Source organism: Stigmatopora argus, chromosome 8 (genome assembly GCF_051989625.1).
Source record: "Stigmatopora argus isolate UIUO_Sarg chromosome 8, RoL_Sarg_1.0, whole genome shotgun sequence".
NCBI lineage: Eukaryota > Metazoa > Chordata > Actinopteri > Syngnathiformes > Syngnathidae > Stigmatopora > Stigmatopora argus.
Window position 1 is genome coordinate 10,389,838 of NC_135394.1, and position 24,791 is coordinate 10,414,628.

At 39.6% G+C, this 24,791-nt stretch overlaps 1 protein-coding gene across 8 annotated transcripts in view; it reads right to left on the minus strand.

Moving 5' to 3' along the window:
• elavl4 (ELAV like neuron-specific RNA binding protein 4) overlaps positions 1 to 24,791 on the minus strand; it is an 81,871-nt gene that overhangs the window by 21,110 nt on the left and 35,970 nt on the right. For 6 of the 8 annotated variants that reach the window (XM_077607314.1, XM_077607310.1, XM_077607308.1 and 3 more), the window contains 3 exons: positions 21,597 to 21,843; positions 10,246 to 10,349; positions 6,166 to 6,320 (listed from right to left, as the gene is read on the minus strand). In XM_077607314.1, the coding sequence (XP_077463440.1) occupies positions 6,166 to 6,320; positions 10,246 to 10,349; positions 21,597 to 21,843 (506 nt within the window). The remainder of the gene's footprint in view (positions 1 to 6,165; positions 6,321 to 10,245; positions 10,350 to 21,596; positions 21,844 to 24,791) is intronic. The other 2 variants (XM_077607309.1, XM_077607307.1) reach the window with 1 other exon arrangement.

A 24,791-nucleotide genomic window follows, 5' to 3' on the forward strand; every position in this document is an offset into this window, starting at 1 on the left:
TATTTTATGTTTTTATTTAATTTTTTTATTCATTGGCAGCCATTGATGGTGTTAGACGTTCAATCCAATTAGAATGGATTGGATTGCTGGCTCTGTCAAAGCCACTGAAAGATAAGCGTTCGCGATCAGTCTTCGCAGTTTATATGAATTGGACATTTAACATGACAATGTCAGTCTATGAGTCCATTTTGGCTCACTTTGTGTATATTTTGGGGTGTTTGTGGAGCTACTTCCGGTTCATTTTTAGGCAATTGTAGGAATATTTCGTATGTAGAGGCCAACATATGAAATATTCTGCATTTTTTTCCTTTATAAAAAAACACAAATGACATTACGAATACGAACCCTGATCACAGAAAATAAAAACTCATCGGCTGCCATTGTTGGAAAGAAGTTCAATCCATTTTAACTGGGAGGACTGGCAGTGATCTAGTCAATGGCATTGAAGAAGCTTAACCTATTTCAAGACACCACTGCCAAAATGCTTAAGAATAATTTATGCTAGAGCATTTTCTCCATCCCTATCCCTTTTACAGTGAACACTTCTAGCAAACCTATTAAAATAGCAGCACAATGTGCCAACTAAATCAAATGATTGGACTCTCTTTTCCAAAGGAGTTATGGTATGGCAGCTGCAAAAAAGAAATGCTTCTGATGCAGTTCTTTAATTAAAGTGAAATGGGAAGGGGGTTATTGTCCTTGTTTTAAGTAACATTAGAGTGCCGAGCTACAGATGGCATTTGAAAAAGTAGCCAGTGAAGAGAAGCATAGACTTTGAAGAGTGGAGGTGCCCTGTGCTTTAGCCTCTGTCAGAGGGAAGCTTCAACCATCTGTCTGCTCGCACGTGTGTAACTGTGTGAGTTGATATCTGCATGTGGGTGTGAATGTGCGCTAAGCCTTGGCCACCACAGGATTTGTGTGTTCTCTTGAGATAATAGAAAAGCAACCAAAGGAAAACAAAGCAAATCAAGGCTGCAGCCATTGCACCAGGAGGCTTTTCAACTTCTCCTGTAATTACTTGAATGAATATTTACCCATTAACATTTGTCTCAATAAGAGGTTATTTCAACACGTCGCAGCAAAATACTTCAATAAATGCTCAGTTCCGGGGAAACTAGGATAACTGCCTTTTGTAGTCCGGGCACGTTATGCTGCAGTTGCTTTGTTTAATTTCGGAAGGGTAAAAACGCTTCACCAGCAGCGGCGGCATCATCTAAATCATAATTTATTGCTATTTTGATCAGGAACAATGCTCCCATCCATCCAAGTTAAACTGAATACCAGCTAATTATTCATTCAGTGTGCAAAATGCACTCGTTGGTGGGAACAGAGGCAATCACCATCATCTCGAGTTGTGTTTGCAAGTTGTTACCATGGAGATCTGAAGCAGCACAACCAAGCAACCTACAGTTATCAGCACTTTAGTTTCACATCGACGGTCACAAAGGCGCAGATGCTTCTAATGTATTAGCAATCATTGATTATATGGCGTTGACCTCTGTTCACATGCAGGCAAGTATCGATCCAAAGCTGTCACAAGGCCCCATCTTGGACTCCTTTCCCTTGGGTCTCAAATCAAAGACAGGAAGGGGGGAAAATCCGTCTTGTATTACTACTACATGGATTAAGACGGAGAACTAGAAATCCGAGGAAGAAAAAGTGATGATCCTTGCGAGTCTCTGTGGGGAATCTAGGGGGATTTACTTTCAGATACCTCAGATTATGTATTATGGGAAGTCACGGTTCAGTGAATGGAAAACAGTCCAATCTTCCCACTCTTGCTCATTGTGCAATCCCTGTGTTGACAGGGGTTCCTTTGACATATGACTTCCTGAATTCACGACTTTTATGGCAAACATGCTGTCACTCAGCCTTGCTTGTTTTGATTTGTGCACTGCTCACTTCTTAAATGTCTCATCAGCCCAAAAGACATACACAGCACAAACAAAGAGTATACATGCTCTTTACTGACTAACTCAGGCACCTGAGCAATTTCGGAGAAATATAACAACAGTTGTGAAAAGAGGTGTTGACTGTAAATATTGATCTGAAATTGGTGGGAATTTTTGTTTATTTTTAGCCTATGACGAGACGGAAAGCTTTGATTCTTCACTGACGAAACGTTTTGGAAACATTTGGAAATTTGACTATGACAAATAAGTTTTTTTGGCCCCAATATTAAGACTAAACCTGAAAGACCTCTGAAAAATAACACCACTATTTCATCTCATTTCCCATCGGTATTCCACAAGGCTCTGTTCAGAAGGTCACTAGTTTTCCACCTTTCATTCCTCTATTAATATTTATATATCAAATATTATCTCTTACTGGACTGACAAGACAAAAGTTACTGCTGCTTGAACTGAAACATTTGAAAAAAAAATCATCAATGTCTCATCATATATATATATATATATATATATATATATATATATATATATATATATATATATATATATATATATACAAATACAACCTTCTCCAATTTGCACATTTCCAACTGTGTGATCAACTTTTATTTTATTTACCAATGTATAAATTATTACGGCCAAACTGTGTAAAACAGCCGTTGTCTTTGTCTGTCCTATTTCTTGCGCCATACTTAAATTTCTGGCAGTTAAAAGAGGATTTTAATTAGTATGAAATATCTCTCTTGATGACAACGTGTGTCTGCTTGTGTGTGCGTCTTTGCCTGTGTGTGCCAATAAGGAAATGGTACTGAAGCATTACTCCTGGGGACCCTCCTAAATCCTCTATGTTTTTAATCACCACCAACTCCTACCGCCTAATTAATCATTAACATTTCTCCGGCTGATCCTTAACCTTCTGGGGACACCTTCAGGTACATCCCTGGTGTGTACGTGTGTCTCGGTGGTATAGTCGCAAGAGCAATAATGGCAAATGGGCACATTGGATCTCTCGTCATACATTGAGCAGCCCCAACCTAGAATTTACTTGACTGACGACATTGACCCAATTTTAGACTTGGGACATTTCAAACAAATCCTTTTCCCAGCCCTACACAGAAGGAGCATTGTTAGGTGTACATTTTTACTCAACCAGGTCATGAAAATGTACAATTTATGACCCACAGCACCTACACTGTTCTTGTTTATTGAATATGTTTCATCTTTAATCCAAAGGGTTCATTTGCTAATCAATTTGTTATCATTTAAATGGTGGCATCCCTTCTGGCAGTTAAAAGAGAATTTTAATTAGTATGAAATATCTCTCTTTTTGGAAACATTTGGAAATATGACTATGATAAATAAGTATTTTTGGCCCAAGAATTAAGACTAAACCTGAAAGACCTCCGAAAAATAACACTACCATTTCATCTCATTTTCCATTGCTATGCCACAAGGCTCTGTTCAGAAGCCAACAGTCTCAATAATACTAAAATTGTTCAACATTTCACTGCCACTGCCGACCCTCGGCACCTAATTGATTTTGTATTGGACATCTACTGTAGTCACTTTGAGCCAATGAGTCAAATTTGTTGTCAAATGGCCCTCTGGAGGAAACAATACTATGTAGCCCGTGACAAAATTGAGTTTCAAACCCCTTTTTATTTTGATCTGCATGTATGATTAATTACCCCCAACATAACTTGCGTGGTGATGCAAATTTCCTAAAAAAATAACTAAAAAATGTTGTGCAAGGGTACTCTATAGTCTCTTCTCTTTTATTTACGATGCCTCAAGTTTAATTTGGAGGTATTTGTCACTGTACACAAATCAAAAACAACAACATTAAGACCCCATAATATTAATAATGCAGAGGCATTTTGGAATAAACTTATATTATACTTATTGATTGCTTTTATTACAGTGAGAATGAAAAATTGTTTCAATCGAGATGATAAACTAGTTGATTACTGCATTCGAAACAGAAAACCAGCCAATATTATGCAGTATAGTTTGACAAGTTGAAAAAAGAAGCACTATTGGGAATATTAAAATGATATTACAATGCTAGGAAGGTTGTTGATGTGTTTACTTAAGTGGTAATATAACAAAGTTACTGTTTGCTCAGTGTAAAAACAGCAGCCAAAGAGTTACCTAATCGTATTTCAGTCTATCATTTCACTTCAATCGTAAAAACTAATTTGAGAATAAAGTGTTTCGGTTATAAACAGTCGAGGAACAGCACTGTATCTTGGAAAACACAAAGCAGGTGTTTGGGCTACTGACACATTACAAGTTGCTCGATTAAGATTTTCTTTCCCACTGCTATTGTACGTTATTTGGGAGCCAGTGGGAAAGAAAGCTTCTCTTTCCCTGCAAAAGTGACCTCTTGTAAGTCAAGAATGGCAACACGATGAATTATTGAGTCAGAAGTGAACCAGAGCTGCGGTGAATGCATAAAGAACGTTGCCTTGGCGTGACCAGCCTCAGGTTTGTTTTATTCATAGTATGTGGCCTGAGCTGAGCTGCTAAAAATGGTTGATGAACATGCGTGTGGGTGTGAACAGATGTGTTTTCTGTGGCCTTGCCGTGTGTTTTTTTGGCTTGCGTTGCTTTGCCGGAAATCCCTGTGGTCTATCTCGGTTGCGCGGTTATACGACATGACCGTTTCTTTAAGTAGGGAATGCATTCGCCTTCACATGTAAACTGATGGGTAAGGAAAGGCTCTTTTTGGAACTCCTTCCCTCATCCCATTTCCTCTACTTCACACGCACTGTATATGATATCTATCCTACCGAGTGTGCTTTTTATTTTTGCCTCATTGGTTTCCTCTATGCATCGCCTTTGTTTTCCTTTCCCCACTCCTACAAGCCCTTATCCTCCTCGCTCTGCCATCTACAGGCGGTCCAACACTTCACTACCACTACGGATTTATTCTGCTTCATTAGTACACATTGCACATAACACTGGGGCAGGTTTCAGCCTGTAGGCACATGCGCAATGTGAACCCTACTATCTTCCTTGCAAAAGAATGCGTACGCACCACCTGAAATGAATCTAAGAGATGCTGGAGGGCTCCATCTTAAACACAATGGGTTGAGATGGTTCAATTTTTAGTATGGAGTCTCATTTGAGCATGTAATGCATGTTCAACAGCTTGTGCTTCTTATGTGAACACTCCGTTGCCGAGATCCTCTCGGGGAAGACGATATTAGGGTTTGTTTTGAATTAATTTAATTTTTTAAATTGATTTTTCAGTGGTACGATTTGAGATTCAAAATCCCCAGCTGCAGTCGTGTTGTAGGAAGCCTGACATTTGTTTATATATATTTTTCTATCGCATTCATGAACAGATCAAAGACGTTAGACAGGCCTTCAGCGTGTAAAAACAAATGAAAAATATGAATTATTTGTATAGTTACTAAACAGCTCCCATTGCCTACAGGCTCCTACAAGGCTACTATTTACGTGACAGGAGATAAAAATGCACTCCTTGACTGCCATTTATGCATTTGCACTAACATACTTCAGATCTGCTGTGAAATTTCCATTCCTTACTTTTAATGCAGCACAATCAACAATTTGGGTACAGGACCCCTGAATCCATGAGCAAACACAGAGTAGCATTATTAAAAAAACTCAATTCTTTGCCCTAAACCCTGACTTGGCTGCTAGCATTATAGGCTCAATTCCCACTCAGATGCTGTGAATAGGAGAGTAAATAATTAGAAGCCACACCGGCATCTTGGTAGTGGAGTCTGCTGACTAGCAAGCTGCTAAATACTGTTTGGAGGAAGTGCTGTGTAATATACAAGGCAAGGAAACCCTTACCTTAAAGATTTACAAGAATGGACAGGCAGCCGTAACTAGACTGAAGTGTTGACTCAGTTGTCAGCACGCTTAACTGCCACACTGAAAAGATGGATTCAAGCCCTGGGTGAACAGTCATGCCACCAGACATTCATACTTTTTAGAGTAGAGTCCCTTTTTTTGTAAAACGACAGTTAAACTGTCATTATTTTGCAGTGTGAGCTTTTCATTTGAAAGTTACATTTTTAGGGGTTTTCTAATGGTACAAATCTGACAACTATCAGCTTGCAGGATTTTACTGTGAATCAAATGTTGTTTTTTTTACCTTTTCTTTTCATTGCTATACAAGATAAGATGTAAAGAAATGAATGGATAGATAAACCGGAGAAATCAGTTGCATAAAAGCTTTAGCTACCGCCAAAATAAGGAGTTGCTAGCCCCATGGATACCTGTGACCTGGTCGACGAGGATGCGGGAGGTGATGATGCGTCCGTACTGCGAGAAGAGCTGCTCCAGCTCCTTCTGGGTCATTGTCTTGGGCAGGCCGCTCACATACAGGTTGGCGTCACGGATCGAGGCCGAGCTGGGTCGGGCGTACGAGACCTGCGGCGCAAAAAGAAAAGGTCTTTCAGGTGAACCAACAAATAAGATCACTTCCATGTTTGATAAGATTAAGCCGTAATGACTACAATGATGTGTCTACGGGCAAGCAGACGAACGTGTTAGTGGATACTGAGAGAGGGAGGAAAATGAGACATTACATTGGGGATTATCTCAGCGAGGAACAGATTCAACACCGAGGAACAATAGTGATACAACACTTAGTCATTTTCTGGTTGAATTTAGGAAAGGTTTCTCCCTTTAGGTCGTTCGACTTTGCGTTTGTAAAGGAATGCTCCCAGTGTCAAAGTTTTGTCATTAAAACTTGGACCATTTGGATCATGAAATATGATTATATGAATTATGATATTTGCTTTCCCTGTCAACATATAATTGAATTGCAACTTTGGTTTAAAAAAAATAAGAAAAAGAAACTCAAGAAAAGGATAAAAAAACTCTGTTAAACTTTTACCAGTGCACTCAAATAACAAGCCGCTGAGAAACGCCTTAGTATGAACTAGCTGGATTCACACATAACCCCCACTTTGGTGCTTCTCCCACCTGAGATTTGAGGTCCATTTACACAAGACAATTTTTTACTAACAACTGAGAAAAATGCCCTTTTAGCTACTTGTTTTGAGAACAATGGCCTTTCTGAGAGTAAAATAGGTCCCATAGCAAAGACAACACCAGATTATTGTTCTCCAACAACAGAGCATTTTCTCAATTTTCCCAGGAAATGGCAGCCAATATACACAAAGTCAGAACAAGCACTTCAAAAGAATTGAAAAAGAAATAAACACACAAAGAGTGATGTTGCTGGGAATTGCCTCACTATGTTTCATCATCAGAAACAATGTATAGACTTTTGTTTTCTACCTTCACCCAAACGGCGTCCACTTCATGTTTTGTTATGTGAAGCACAATATCCAATGATGGAGAAATAAAACACGAGCATCGTGATCTTTTACGTTCTCTCGTTCACGCAATGTTCATATTTTAATTTAATTTCTACTAGTGAGAAACAAATTCAAAATCACATCACCAGAAGAAGATGAAGCCACACGATAGGACGTCGATGATTGCCAATGGTGCCGCAAGAGTTAACGTGTAAGTGAGATGAGATGCCCACAATGACACACTTATACATGGCTTACAGTTGTAGGGTTTCCCACTTTAGCTTTGCAAGGATGACTCAAAAAAGGTAGGTACACATCTAAAAGATCTGACATGCTTTCACCCATACACGAAAGCACATGTCCAGACACACATAGATTTCAGAGTCGCTTGGCAGCCACTTCCACTCTGGTGTCAACCCCAGACGTTTCCAAATGGTAGCCAGCGTCGTTTTCTGCCAGTGAACTTTGCAGTTGTCACCCCATGTCCCCAAACATCTTCATGTAGACCTGATTTTGCTCCGGCAAAGTTTCAAGTGAAATCCCATTACCTCTACCGCCGACTGGAGCAGCTTTGCCTCGCGGTGCTTTCATTAGCAATGACGGGTGGGAGACATGAGCCATCAAGTCAGGTTAAAGTCAGGCAAATACGGTGGCTATGTAGTATGTCATATCCTTGAACAGGTTAACTCTCAATGAACAGTGGGCTTTCCATCCATTTTTCTACTTTTGCTGGTCTGTGCCATTCCCCGCGCCATTTTGTCCTTGATCTAAATGGTGAAAGTATTCTCTATCTGGACCTTTTTCCCCTTTCTCTTCTTTCTCCTTCTTGCTGCCTCATTAAACTTTTCCCTCTTCCTCACATTCTGCAGCACTTTCCCCTCTTTTTCGTGCTCCCTCATTTTCTCTGCTTGTCAGCCAACTGCAGATGTCTAATCCATCAACACCTCCTCAAGCTGTGAGCGCTATTGTGTAAAAGTGTGGTGCAAAGATGTGTGTGTATGTGTGCGTGAATGTGCATGTATGTGTGTGGAAAAGTTGGGAGGAAACTCAAAGTGTTAAGATTAACGTTTGCACAAGAACAGGGCGTTTGAATGTGTCGGAGACGGTGCGCACACGTGTGACAGGGGGCCTCCTCTACCTTTGGCACGCTGCTTCCGCTCACACCTCATTCGGGGCGCGGTATCGCAGGCTGACAACATCGGAGGTGTCAAGATGCAGGAAGCTACAAAAAGATACTCAAGGATTTAAAGACTCAAAGGCAAAAAACATCGCCAGAGGACACGTGAAGCTTTTCCTCACAAGTGTCCTGGCAACAAGCCGGCGGTGCAATCTTTATTATAAAAGAACACACTGGCTCTTAATTGGCCCCTTTGCTTTAGAGGCGCTTGGGTATGCTTTGACAGGAAATGGAACAGGTACATGCATAAGGCAAGGTTGGTAAAAGCAATGGTTGGCTGCCATTGTCGCTAATAAACAAACTACAGTGTCTTAAAAATTCAACTGTTTCTCCATTGACTACACTGTAATTTAGCATTTTACTACTTACAAGCCTCAAACTAAGGAAACACACCAACCGCCTCACCAATTGAAACATTAATACCAGCCCTGCATTAACTCTTAAATGACTCTAATTCCGCATACTTGGAAGTTTAAGATGCAAAAATGATTTATTAACCATAAAAATGAAATGATAGATTTACAAGTGAATTATTGCTCTGTTACTCACTAAAAGATAAAGGTGGGGGAGTTCTGATGGAGCTAACATGCAAATATATATATATATATATGCCAACAAGGACCACTGTGTGTTGTACATATGGATGACAAACATAAACGTCGCTACGGATTCAAACAAGCGGAAGCACACGCACAAACACATTCAACGGCTCATCACAGGATTACACACGCACACATCACATATAATTGTGTCTCTTTGGCAGAGGTTCAGCCAGAGGCGGGCTGCGGTGCTGAACCCGGGCCAGGCAGAGCGCATCGACAGGAGAGAGCTGGGATCCTCAGAGGGTTTTCACAACTGTGGGCTAATCCCATCCTATTACATTAGATTACATCAGATTAGATGTGATGAATTTGATTAGATTGGATCAGATTAGAGCAGTTTGACAAGGATGTGCATCCAGGGATTACCCCGGAGCCACAGATTACTGGTCGCCTTGAAAGCAAGCAGCTCAGACACAGATCTTCAGAGGGAAATACGTCCCCCTAAAAAATAAAAAAATCTAACAAATACTAATTTATCGTGCATTTGTAGTGGCAACAAAACTGTGACGTGTCTGTGGAAGTGCGATGACAACTGTCATCAAGCATGCCAATTGTATTAAATAACAATAGAGACTTCAAACATTTTGAAACTGGCATGATGACATCTTGTTATCTCCCAGAAGTGCCTCAGTAATTTCAACATGAAATATCAAAAGCCACAAAGTAAAAATCGAGTTGTCTTTTTTTTGGGCCAATTATTTCTGAGGCTCAAGCATGTTATTAACAATTCTGCCTCCAAGATAAATTACCAACAACATCCCAAAATAGCTACAGCACTTATTTTAAAATAACATTTGCAACAGCTGGCAACCAATTGAGGTTGTCCCGGACCTATACAGCCCAAAAATGTCTTACACAGGCTACAGCACCCCCGCGACCCTTGTTTAGGATACGCAGTACGGAAAATGAATGAATCATTGTAGGACTCCACAGTACTATATCATTGGGATGGACTTAGGCTTTATGCATATTGCAAAATCAAATTGAGGTAAACCAGTATAAAACACTGAAAAACAATACATAAAGGCTCTGTTTTTGTTTCTATCAGTGCTGGTATTTAGTAAGGATTGACTCCAGCACCCCCCGCAACCCTTGTGTGGATAAGCGGTTCAGAAATGGAATGAAAGTTGCACATCTGCACCGGAGAACAGCATTGTTATCTAGTGGCCAATTGCTACTTTATAGTAAGGTATTGGATTACGCAGTATGGCCATATGGAGACTGTTGACACACACACTGTCTTTTGTTACCTTGATCGTTTTGGTCTGAAGTCGGAGTCCATTTAACGTGTTGATGGCTTTCTCTGCGTCCTTTGGATCAATGTAGTTGACAAAGCCATAGCCCAGACTTTGACCTGAATGAAGCAGGAAGAAGAAGCCATTAGACCTTCATCGACATCGCCATTTATAGTCGTCATGACGCAACACATAGTCAATATAGACAAGTTGAGGAAGGAAAAAATAGGGCTGGCATCTCATAATGAAAAACGTTCATCACACTTTATATACAGTGAAAATAATAGGCTACATTGAATCAACGTGATTGCTGCCCCAGAGTTTGAGTTTAAATTCGGATTGCCATTCTTTATTCTAGTCGGCTGATTATGTAGTATGATTACACAATAGTACTCGGTCATCTAATTTATCATCACTGAACAATTTTTGAACAAAAAAAAGTAATTAATTGTATTTTCTGCCAAAAAATCCAAAAAGACAATGTGATACATATGACAAACCAGCAAAAGACTAGTTACAAGATACAGTGGAAGTTTAATTTAATTAATTTATTTTTTAACAGTAAAACAACCAAGAGGATGAACATTTATCACGCAATTTGTATTTTGCTCTTTGTATGCCGTTTTGAGTATTTTGGGGGTATTTTGAAGCAGACCATGAAGAGAGAGATGGAACATTTGATGGCAACCTCAGATAGTGAATAGTTGTTTATACAAATATCAACCTCCAGAGGTGATATATTCTATTCTATTCAAGATTTTATTTTACTTTAGCTTTATTTAGTTTTTTCTCTCTAAATTAGTTAGTTAAATAGCTAAATGTCCTACTTAGTACAAGTTATTTTTTTTTGAATAAATATTCATTTCGTTTTTATTAGTATTTTCATTAGTTTTAGTTTTTCATACAATTCAACAAAAGAAAATATATATATTTTTGAATTTTGTCATTTAAAGGTGTGTAAATACTGCTTCTAGGGATAAAATACAAAAACAAAGAGATCCATGTCTTTCATTTCAATAACTGTTGTATAAATGCACAATACTGTTAACAAAAATGTAACCACAAATGTTTTTTTTCCATTCTACTTTGTCATTTGGTTCATCTTCGTTGATGAACACAGACACATACTTAAAGCCATGGTAGAGTTAAGTTAGTGTATGTACATTAAGATGGATGACTACTGAAGCACAACGAGCGAGCACTATGACAGTGAGACTCAAGCAAGCAACCCGGCAATTAAAGCATGACACTAAGTGTATTTGAGAGCATATTTGGCTCTCTTTAGAGCAGCTGTAAAGTGTCCTCAGCAGCAGATATCATTTGAGTGTGAAGCAAGCCTGACGTCTCCCCCTACAGATCAAGCCTTTCAACAGGCGTCGGACTTTAAGCAGACGCCCGCAGCCATGGGGGATCTTCACTCGGCTTGTTTTCCTCAAACAGCCCCGATCCACCAACGCGAGCGCAACGTATCCCCGTCGGTGCGAGAAGGGCAGCATGCAGATATTCATGTTAATGGGAACAGACAGCGGTTAGTAGGAGACAAAGTGAATTGCAAAATAGAGAGTGCGGCTGTTTCACCGAATAAATACGTTTGGGCTATGGGTATCAGCAGTGTGTATTGAAGAGGCCAGGTGGGACTTGTAGTTCCAACATCAAAAAGCTGATGATTTTTCTCTTCGCTGCTCTCCTCCCTCTTTTCTTCAGGATTTAATGTGGATTATCGCAGGCTCTCTATTGTTAATTAAAAGACAGACATCCTGGAGAGACACTTTCTATTTATAACTAGCCATCCGCTCTTCTAGCTCCTCATCCTCCTCCTCGTGGCTGACATCAGGTGGTAACTTTGGCACTTTAAATATAATTCACCATGTCATTTGATTACATCCCTTCACCTATATTTAATAAGTGGTGCTTTTCAAATCACATAATGTACAGGTGAAGGGCCTCTTCATAGGACAAGAGGATTTTTATTAAACTATGCCATAATAAACCCTCCATGTTTGGTTGTATTTTAGTCTCCACCTAAATTACAGGTGGCTATGGATTCTTACCCCAATTTGGCTACTGTAGTAAAAAATGATGGACAGATTGGTACGACCTTATAACTGTGATTATTATTTGTATTTCTTCCCGATGACACGATCTACAATTACTACTCTCTCGTTATTTGTTGACAATTGGAATGATATTTGGTTGGTACATTCAAGGGATGTTTACACATCGATCCTTTGAGCCCGGTTTGTAATTTGTTTTATTTTATGGCAATCAAGCAGGATGGAAATACTAGAGTGATCTACATACTGTGACAAAACTTGGAACGAAACAATTGCTTTTTTAAATCCAGCTAAAATGGATTGGATGTTTGCCGTCAATGGCACTAAAACATGAATAAAATTACTTTGCTTTTTATGTTTTGTAAATAAGTAAGATGACATGAAATGAAACAATTATTGTAATGATATTATCCAATTTAGGAAATGGCCAATGGTGTTTAGGTAAATAATATAAATTTAGTCTTTACTCTTCTCTAATAAGATAAATGATGCATTTATTCAGAAAACCGCCAACTGGGTACGTTGATTTTTTTCTGTCATCTCTTTGACCCCCAAGACCACCAGAGAAAAAGCTTGAAGCACGGATCCCATGAGCACATATGTACAACTAGAGATGCATCAATTGCTTGCTACACTTCAGTCAAGCTTTTACCATCTCTTTCACCCTTGCCTCCCACTTTCTCACCCTCTTCCCATCATCTTTAGCAAGAAATGTGAGGTTTCACAAGCGCTGTTACCAGAAGGTTAGCTGGAAATTAAGTGTTCTGGTGAAGAGCACTTGTGTGGGGTAGTCTAGAGGGGCTGACATGTGCTTAATGCTACCGAGACTCTTTGCACTCACACAGCTATTCAAGCGACCTAACTGGGCCAACTACATATACCATGTGAATGCTACCACTGTTACACGAAGTCCCCATTTACAGTCGCTATGAAATGTTTACACATCCCTCCACCATGTATTCCTATCTAAAAAATTCAACCAAGCTCTTTCCCATACTTTTGTCCACTATTACTATGACTGATAACGGGTACAATCCAAACGCATCAAAAGTACATTTGAAAGCAGATGTAAAAACAAGCAGGATAATGTGGTTGCACAACCTCTCATCAATTCAATTGCAGCTTGTTCAGAATTAATTATTCATCATCAAACTCATGTCCAATGCGAGTCAGCACACACCAGCAACAACAAATAAATTGTGTCACTTGACCCACAACGTATGAATCAAGTTTGTGCAAATCCAATTTAAGCCTGTTCAGTTTGTGATTTCAGATTATAAATTTGTGTACGCCGCCACTGCAACAAAGGCTGGCAACCATCGCTATAGCTATCTGCCTACATTACCGGTCTAGCAAAGCTTGGGGTCCTCAGTGCTTCAGGGAAGAGTGTGGAATACAGACTTGCAGCCTGTCATCACATCCCATGTAAGCATGTAGATTTGGGAAGACAGAAGTATACATACTACATCTGCCTGCAGCACCAGGAGAGGCCCAAGAGGGGATTCCACCCACCCCTTCCCTGCTGCTCAGGCGCACTGAACAGCAGGGAACAACCCGTAAACTGCCCACATTGAGAATGCAAGGGTGGGAGAGGGAACACCAACGCAATATAGACTGGCAGATATGCACACATGGGCACGTACTTAATCACCCAATCACAGGAGCACATACAAACAACACGAGCATTAAAGTGTCATCGCAGCAGGACAGAAAAGGGAAGATGTATGGCAGTCAATGACTCATGGTGTGCCTGGAGCAGAAGCTGTTACTAAGCTATTAAGTTGGGGACATTAAAGAAAAACAAAGAAACACTTCCAGTTATTTTTCACCATCCCTATGCCCAATAATGTGCAAAATTTGCGTCTTGAATATAATCTTTTTCTCTCTCCTTATTTGTGCTGTGCAAATACCAAAGTAATATCTATACAAACAAAGTCTTTTTTCATTGAATATTCTATAGACAATATTGGCAAAAACTATTATTTTTTTAAAATACATTTCCAATAAAAAACTTGAAATCAATCGATTTGTCAGCCAGGCCTAGACCAAAGGTAGACTTCCCTGAGGGATCAGCCTTTCATTCCGCCTTGACTTCAAATCTGTGTCAAGTCAAAACTCTTGAGTTCAGATATTGACTCCGTCTTAAAATGGGTCACTGAATCTCAAACAATAGCTAAATATCAAGTGGTACCATTAAAAATATCTGACAGTTAGAAAGTGTCTCTTTTTCTTTTACAACTTACAATTTAATAAATACTGCTCTAGTTTCATCTTCATAGAACTTGTATAAGAGTAACAATGACGTTTTTGAAGAAAGGGTTGCCAAGTGCTGCTTTAACAAAAAATTATTTTTTAAGCATGCTCATAAAGTACACCATTCATTTCTAAAACATTTTTTTCCATATTAAAATGAATAGAAATGTCAATAATATGTCCCCCCCAGATTGTTACATAATTCTGTCTTTCTTAAGCAAGAATGGCATTCTTCAGTTTTATACTTTGTTGTAAGACAGCAATAAATAACTCATCCGTTGGCCTTCAAAAGGTTTCCAAATTTCCCCTGTTGGGACTTTGGATTTTTTCCTCACTCTTTTTGGGGATCAGATTGGGGAAAGTCATAACTGTTAGAAAACCGTGGGCCTGAAGCCCTTTGGAACACTTTTTCTGCCAATGGGCTATATATCCTGGAAATAAATTTGACCTGACAAGAATATGAATGAATGAATTAATGAATGAAACATTCTAATCTTGTAATTATTGGCGACAAAGCCACAAACTGAGACATTTTCAAAGTGCTCGAAGTGACTCACTTCCAAGTTTCATACATAGCATGACAACTTGTACGTCAGAAAAACTCAGAGGTTTGCTCACTTGTTTTCAAACTTAAAAGTAACAATAACCGAAAGCTGTTTTTGAGGGTTAATCACTGGAAATTAATTGTGCTCATTTGTAATTTCTAAAAGTGAAAGAGTGGGAAGGTTACTGAAGCCGCAGGCACTACTGTTCAAAATTAATTGTAATTCATTCGCAGTCAACTGTTAATTAGAAGCTATGGGTAGAACAGGGCTCTTTTGCTCATCGTCTACTGAAATATTGTTCAAACGTTGATGAACTGTAGCAGTATATATTGTCAAAAGGATTGACTGATCACATTCAGTTCCCAAAAGGGCTCATTCAAGGCCACAACAGGTGGATTCACACACTTGAAAATGGAGTCTCGCCCTACAGTATCTGTTGTAGTAATAGTAATCTGTCTTAGATCACTTAGCTCAAGAACCACTGACAGAATTCATCTAGTCAGTGTGAGTATATTGGTAACGCCACTTACATAAAAATAATTTCACTAAGTACACCACGTGACATCAACGAGCGAAGCTATTAAGATGCACGATGAATAAGCTCTAATGGGATTTTAGCTCACCAAAGAATTGTCTTTTCACTGATAAATTAGCTTAATGGAAACACTAACTTATATATATTTTAATTGTCAATTAAAACCAAGAAACCAAATGATGCATTTCTCCTCTTAATGGCCTTTTAATGAGGTTAGATTTTCATTTTCCATTGATTAGACGACTGCTTGCTTGCTGTGCCAGTTTTGCCATTTCTTCTAGCCACTCAGGAAAATGGGGAGCAGTAAGAAAAGTTGCCTACCCACTAAAAATTATGCCAATTTAATAATTCAGCTCAATTACATGATTACCTAATAATACAGTCAGGTATGGTATCACTGTCCATACAGTAAATATAATAATGGAAGTTTTGCCAAAAATGTAATGTATATGATAGCCATTAATGTTTGTTGATAAAAAACAACAGTGCATTAGCCTTACCGCCTGCTTTACAGAGGAGAGTGGGAGTGTGTTATTTTGGCACTCTTATAAAGATGTATATAGGCAATTTGGCGTGCTAAGTAAAAAGTGCTGCTATTTCTATTGAGTGGCTCGTGAGGCTAAGCCATAAACTACATTCCATAATGAGAATTTTTGCCCTAGTGTGGCTGTATCCAGCAACGTCCCTTGAACATCAACATCGTATTAAATTATATTAAGGTACAGATATAGACAAACAAAGTTTTTATAGATAGATGTATGCATGCTGTGCATTGTTCCAGTGGTGACATATTTATATGCACCAATACGTGCGTTGCACAGTGAAGGTCACAATTATTTAGTCCTTTTTTGTTCCGAGTATAAGTGCCCCGTACTGCTGACATGAAAGCAACCTCATCTGCTTCTATCAGGCGAGGCTCACAACATACTCTTTGATCTAGAGTGATTGCTCCCATGAAGAACATTTTAGTTGACGTTGTTCCCTTGTAGTGTGATTACCCCTTCTTTGGAAATATGTAGTTATCCATCACAAAACAGCTTGAACCACTCTCGTCGTGTCGGCAAAACACTCCGCCATTTTTAATACAAAGAAAAAGTTTGGGGCGTACTAAAGAATATACGGCGTGTTTTACTTTCCATCATTCGTGATTTGAAAAATAGTTTCCACAATTAAAAATCTAGGAAGGCATAGTTCAACCTTGAATGTTCCACTGTGGTTAAATTTGAGCCAACCGCCAAGTGTCATGTTTTTACTCTGGCAGTTTTGAAACCACTCTTATTTAAAACATTGTTGGAGAGACAATGTAAGGTGCACATGGTACCTCTAAAGTTAAATTAAGTCTGTCATCTTCAAATGTAACTCATACTAAAGAGATAGACAGATACATGTTTCTTAGAATATTCTTTTAGTTATGCATTTTATGAAAAGAGTATCCACTTTTTAACTCTGCATAGGCCAAGTGATTTTGGTCATTAAAAAAATCCTTTAAGACCTGCAATGGACATACTATGTGGACAATTTTTTTTGGATCAAGTAGGGGTATATTTTGATCTTTTAAGCTTCTCCGAGAGTTCTTGTTGTTCCCATTGAATGTAATACATTGATCCTTCAATTAGTCATTATTGGCCATTTATTGAAAGTTGACTCTTTCACCACTGCCATGTAAATTGTATTTCAATTATCTAGTTTGCTCCTTTCTGAAAGGTTCATTTGGTTTAGCAACATAGAAAATAAGAATAGACAATTTGAGTAGGGTTGCACAAGACACCATGAAAACAATGGACCACTGGGCCTTAAAAAATATCTGGCTGAACAGTGGGCAGGTTAAATAGTTACATTCATAAAGAGGGCAACATCCCCCACACGCGCACTAATCTACAGTGGACCCATCTCCCACTCACTCATTCAACACGTCTTTTTCTCCTGGGTTGCCAAGGTAGCAGCCAACGTTGCAGTCAGGAGGCTCCCACTCGCCGTTCCTAAGGTCTAGCTAGCTTCTACCAACACAGGCAGACACACAATTGCCCACCTCCAAGCTCAGGGACAAACACAAATGCAAACGTAAGCCACCCCCTCATGGTGGCTCCCTGAGCTGGGGGCCAGTGGACTGAAGCCTGCAGTGTGTGGGCTGGCGGGTTAGCTCTGGAGCAGAGAACTATAAGGCGAGCTCACGGCAAAGAGTGAAGCCCCTTTGAGTCTTGGATAACCCTGTTACGTCAGCCTTGCGCAACCGGTCCTCCTTCACCTACTTGGAATCTATCTAAGAGCACTGAGATAAGAGAGCGAGGCCCACAAGCCCTCAGTTATTCACCCACAAGCGTCAAAACACTGGTGGGGTAGGGAGGAAGCGACCGTCTGGCTCTTTACCTCTCGGGTACAAAGCACCCAGAGGGACATCGGGTGAGGAAACCAACCCTGAGCCACTTCCGTCCTTTAGATAGGACGCCAACACAAGGGACAGCCACATCCTCTGTGTTTCATGTAAAGGGCACTCAGACGGGAACAAGAAGGGACAGAGGCAGTCTAAAATGAGGGCCAGGGGAGGGGCAGTACAGCCGAGCAAGCTTTCACCATGTACAATTCTGTGTCCTAAGGAGTAGGGTGGAGGGTTGGGGGTTGAAATTGGGGAAGGGTGCTCGCTAAAAGGAGCGAGACAGGATGCTGCCGGGACGTGGGACTCTGAAACTTTAATGTGTGTCTGCCTGCTTGTGTCTGCACTTCTGAGCCTGGCAGGTCTTTTAATACCTGACTTTTGGAGACGTCAAACTCCTTTTTCATCCGGTTCCCGGTTAGCCTCGTTCACGCTATCTTTACCCTTCAGACCATTTCAAGCTCAGATGAATGGGAGACAGAAGAGCCGCACCAGATTTTCAGTGTAATAGTTCTGGGAGGAATTTCATACTTGAAACAGTCTGTCAACACAGAGAGATTTGTGTAACTTATGTCTCCTGACTCAGGCGACGTTCACACCAAGGAGAATTACAGAACTGGATGTTCTGCAGGTCATAAAAAATCTATCAACATGCTTTTAAGTGCCTAGCCATGTAGAGTTGCCTGGCAGTGAACTAGTTAATGGAATAGAGATGTGCTTGTGATGAATCCAGTGTACCTGAAAGTGTGTTGGCGGCAGGTTTTCACGTACTGCCTGTTAGCTGAGGAGCTTTGGCTTGAACGACTCTGCAGCTGACATCCCAGTCTATTTATTTTTTATAACCAACATCTGCTGGGCTTGCTACAGTGTCATTATGATTTGCATCAGCTCACCAGATTACTTGTATAAATGAGACACATTGAAGGTGACTAAAGTAGTATGCATAAAGAGGTATTCATGAAGTGTTCTTACAGATGGCATCCTTCATGTTGACAAAAAGTTATTTGGCATGAATCACCCTCCATAAAAAAAATAAAAAATCAATACCTATTCCAGCTTGAAAAACGATTTTCATTTCATTTGTACAGAGAAAAAAAGCACCCTTTTCAACATCAGACAGCCAGCTAAGTCCAAAAATAATAATGTGCATTATTGCAGTCACTATAACATGTTTTCAGTTCTCAAAATGGCCCTGATGAGTTTTAAAACTTTAGTAGTAGTAAATAATTTCAATTCTGTATGAGCGTGTTTTCACATATTAACCATAAGTGAAAATTTTCAAGGCCAAGTGGACACAGTCTCAAAGCATCATGCCTTTTGACAATGTTCTAATAGCAATAATCGCTGCGCTGATGATTCAAGTATGAAAGCACTTTGTTTGTCATCATTTAGTTTAAAAGTATGCTGGAAGACAGCCTATTCACAGGTAAATACTTAAAGTGTGTAGGTTGCGTGCAAATAAGCATTAAAAAAAGAGTAACCTCCTTGTACCTGGCGTGTTATATCAGAACACTAAGGTAACACAGGCACGAGGTAAGCAGGCAGCAGTAGTGTGGGCAGCAAACCATACCCCTAGAGGCAGCGTTTCAAACAGTTCAAGTCAACTAGTGTGACAGGTCCCCGCCCAGCCAGGCCTCACGCCAGCACTTCCGAGTGTCCCAATCTCGGCTCGTGTGCTCGCACCTATTTCAGGCATACGGTATGCGTGTATTCATTTACCGAACCGCTAATCATCACAAGGGTCGGGTGGGTGCTGATGTCTCATTCTTGCTCAAAAAATACTTTTTCATTTAAAAAATCTGGGCCAAAACGAATAGACTCGCTAGGAGGCACTTTCATTTTGTTGTATTTATAGTAAATGTTGGAGACAAAGATTTATTGTAACTTCTAAAGGAAGAGCCTACGATTGTTCTGCTTGTCACTATTTGTTTCTGGAAATCATAGGACAAAGACATAATTATTCTAATACATATTACTTTTCAGGCATATTAAGTAAAATTAGATAAGCCCCTGCAGTATCCCCCACGTACACTCCAGGCATACTGTGCCACAGGACCTTGTTTGGGAATCCTAGCTCCGCTATATTATACAGAAATTATTCTCATAATTCTCATCTCTATTGTGGTACAAGAGCAGTTTTTGGTGTGAGACGTTTGAGGTGGAAGTGACCATTCACAAAGTCAAAATGTATTGGACTTCTATCACACCCGGAAATAACATTTTTCAAGATGTAATAAATGAAACAAAGTGTTAGGGAGGTAATATCCAGTTGCCTAATAATAAACAAGAGCACTTTTACAAAAATTGAGTTTCCATGCAAATCTGCCATTAACCCACTTTCTCATCCCTTGAAAAATCACACTTGAGGTAAAAACTGGGCAGAGGGAGATCATGGTTGATGACAGAGTGCAGTATCCCGATGTTATTTTGGTACTCCACAGTCTCCATTATCCTAGAACGGCCGACTCTATATTTTGGCCTATTACGGCAAAAGAGGAAATGGCTCTAAAGAGGCATAGCAGTGTATCCTCTAAACTTGGCTTGGACTACTCTGGTCACATTCGTCATACCTCCCAAAACTTATCTTTAGGGGAAATCAAATCCAGTGATTTAGTCCACAAAACGCATAGTTATTACAGTGTAGATGCCTTGTTTGCCCTGTCTACCATCCAAGCAGTGCTCTGTCATCACCACTTTTTTTTCTGTGCTTTTTAATGAGATTATCAGGAAAGGAGTGTCAGTAAGTAGGATCTAAAATGAAAGGCATTATGGAGCATTATCCAAGAGATGCACCCGTTTCACCCCCTGTGATCCATCTGCCGTACGACCACCCACACTGCCAACGCGACAAGATTACTGCTGTGATTAGCAACAGGAGGTTGTGCTTCATTCAAAAACTCTGGAGAACATGTGGCACTTAGCTGCATTGCTGAGTCGCAGAGCTTGTATCCAGACAAAGGAAAACGATGTGACAAGAGGCAGAGGCAGTTGTCTGGTGTGTCAACCTTTTTGTTAAATTAATACTTTGGATTGGGGTCATTCCACATCCACACAAAACTCCTGTACCTCCCCAATGGCATCTTTTCACTCTGCCTTTGTTTGCGTGACTTTTAGCGTTTCAAGCCAGGTGCAGCCCCGTGAATTACAATATCTACATATTGTACAGTATTCCCCCGTTTTCAAAATGAAAAACCATGACTAACGAGGTTTTACTGTGAAAAATCTTTCTGCGGTATTCCGTTTTTCGTGACGTACCGCAAAAACGGCAAAAACGGGGTTCAGAACACATTGATATAACAATTTACATGTCTTTACCTAATTAAAAAATATAGTCCAAAATCTTGTGTTCAATTCCAGGATCCCAAACTGGACGTGGAAGGGCCATGACTCAAAAAACATTTAAGATAGGGGAATCAAAGTTAATATTTTTTCATTTGAATTCATACGTTTGATTAAACAATCCGGAAAACTGAAGAGATTTCACTGGGGAGGATATGTGAATTGACATAGAATGACCCTACGGTATTTTGTGAAGAAAATACAAATCCAGTTGTTGACGCTTAGTGTTCACCACTAATATACAGCATGGACAGTCTAGAGTTGCTTACCTGTGATTTTATCACGAACCAGTTTGCAGGATTCGATCTCTCCAATGCTACCAAAGAGGCTGCGGAACTCTTCCTGGGTCATGTTCTGTGGCAGGTAGTTGACGATGAGGTTGGTCTTGCTGTCGTCGTTTGAAGGCCCGGTCTGCATGGGCGAAGGGCAGCCGCGGCTATTAGTGTTCGGCCCGTTGGCTGTAGTGCCACCTCCACTTGGTCCATTTGTCACCGGAGCTTCCATGTTACTGATGATCTGAGACAAACGAGAAAGAAGAGAGAGTTGGGACGATGGATCAATTCATATAGATTTTTTTTCAAGGACCGAAACAAAGAACACATTTGTAATTTTCAAATTGAGCTTGATATTTCCAAACATCGAAAATCTGTGTACATATTTACTATGGTCTCACTAGCTCTCTCTGGAATATTAATACCGAGCTAACATCATCAGTATTGTATTTAAAACAGGCAAATATTGAATCCTAGGATTTTATGTTATTTAAAATTGGACAGTGGGCTTGAACGGACAATGGTGAGAAAGGGTTAAAACTGTATTAACAAAATTGTTTACTTATCATCTGTTTTCATCAACACAATATGCATACATCAAATAAAAACGGTGTAAACTATTATCCTTTATACATTTTTGCTCAAATCAGCACCATAATTTGGTGCGACATCTTCAAATGATATATTCAGTGATCTCGTCTAAACATAAGGATTGTATTTCTAAGGTGTATCAACATCAAAGCAAGTAACATATTAGAAACTGGGGCAACCCTTTAGCCAAATAATGCATTGAGCTGCTGCTGTGGCACAGAAAAAGTTCAGACTCTACCCTGGTTTTGAAGAGCATCTCAGGATCAAAGTGTTCTCAGAGGAAGTGTGATCTTGCATAAGTGTGTGAAAATAAGATAAATAAATAAATAAATAAAAAGGAGGAGCGAGAGCCAAAAATTGAAGGAGAAAGGTAGGTTGCTTTCACACCGGTGCTCTCAGATTTGTTTTTAAATATAGCCATCACCTGTCGATGAACGTTACGCTCCAAAAGCAATGGGTGGAGTCAGACATTTGCAAACGATTCGGAAATAAAGTCTGAGCTATCTTAGGGAGACGCTCGCGATAGGGGTTCCCAAACTTTGGAACTGACTTTAAGTACAGTATATTGAACACAGTAAAAAAATGTCGATCAACAAAACTACTAAATTGATTTACTCAACGCATTTTGAACAGTCGAAGGTTTTAAAACAATAAAGGTGCATATTTACCCTTAAAATAATGTATGCTTTGGAATTGGAATTTTTTTACGTGCCACGACACAATCTAACCCAAACTAAGATGCCATTAGGATTTCATCAGATCTAAACCCATGGTCATTGTCATTGCAGTTTATGCATCCAAGCATTTCTATTTTTAACTATTCTGAAGTATACACAGGCAGACTGAACTTCAAAGTGGACAGAAGAAGCAGACCAACTTTATTTCTATTTCTGGATATCCCACCCCACTCCCTCTTCCACACACATGCAAATAGTGAGCTAATTATACGACTAAAATGTGTCTTAAACTAATTTAATAATCACTCTCTATTGTATTGGTGATAAATTAACTTGAATATGCAGACAGAATGTTTTCACGATTCGAAAAGTATTTAACAAAAATATGAATTACCAATATTATGAGCATTAATGGAAACATGTTAAACGTATGTAAACTATTAGTAGCATTTATATGGGCTGAGAACTGCAAAATACACATCATAAAATAAATGAACAAAGATCAAACACAATTTATAGTTACATTTCACAAAAGATGAAACAAATCATGTCACAGAAAACAAAATACGAGTGTCTTGTGATTTGTTTTCTGTGACAGTGATATGATTTCTGCAATGGCTGATGTTGTTTCAGTGATGTGATTAATTTTGATGGGTCCATTTTTTTTTGTTTTTCTGTTCCTTATGTTTTTTTGCGAATCAAGATTTATCTGGAGTTTATCTAAAAATCTATTTGCAACTTTAGATAACTTGTTTCTGAGTTATAAGTGCTGTGAACTTCTCAGCCACTGTACTTCTTACTTAAGTATCAATTTACGTGCTTCTGGTGCCCACATAAATGTGGGCCTGATATTTACTTCATTTCATTGGTCGTATTTAATTATACTTAGAGCAGAAGGGAATTTAAGTGTTTTTCTTTTCCTCAACACAGTTACCACTGCGAGCATATTAAGACAATTGTTTACATAAGGTCTGCAATCCACCTTTTCAGAAAGACATTAATACTGAGAATTTTGTCTTTTCCACTACCGCTGCCCTCTCATTATGCAGTCACACAAAAATACACACCCACCCCACACATACACACCGAGTCTGCACTCATTCCCACAGTAAGACATCTTCAGTTAAGGGTACACACACGCACACTCAAAAGGAGACAACAATAAGCCTGAACCCGCAGCAAAAAGGAAAAACAGACCGAGAGCTGTCTAAAAGCTCGCAAGATGAGAGCTGCATGCAAATTGTTCTTTTGACAGTATCCCTCCCTGCTCGCCTCTCTACCACAACAAAGACAGCCACAGTGCGAGTGTGTGTGTGTCTGTGTGTGTGTGTGTGTGTGTGTGTGTGTCTGTGTTTGATGGAAAAAGACAGAACAGTATGTAACCAAACACAGTTGACTGAAGAGGCCCTTATTATTAAATGTGTTTGCATTCCCTGCTGGGCTGCTCCAGTATATCCCAGCCTTTCAACTCAATGGGATGCTTTTAAAAAGTTTGCGCACCAAAATGTCGGCCTCCAATTAGAGAGGACCAGCAGAGCCCGAGCGGACATTTGCATGTCCTGGCACGTGTTGGCATGTCTATGCTCACCAGCATGTGTGGGCTTTAGAATGCCACTTAATTGTCGTAATAAACATGCTGACTACTCATTTTCTCTCACAGTGGAGCTAAGAGCTGTGTTCAGAAGTATAACTATCCTCTCCAGTTGTAAGCCTTCAGAAGCAGCTTCTTTCACCAAAGCGTAAAGTACAGAAAACTTCCAAATCAATGCATTTTGGCATGCGTGAAATTGGAGTTCAAATACAAGCGCTATGATTTGAAGAAAAATTGCTTATTAAAGATTTTCTGAAGAGAAAATAAACAGTGTACAGTGGGTCTATGCATGGTAATTCCTTTAGTTTTGCATTATAGCGTCGTATTAGTTGA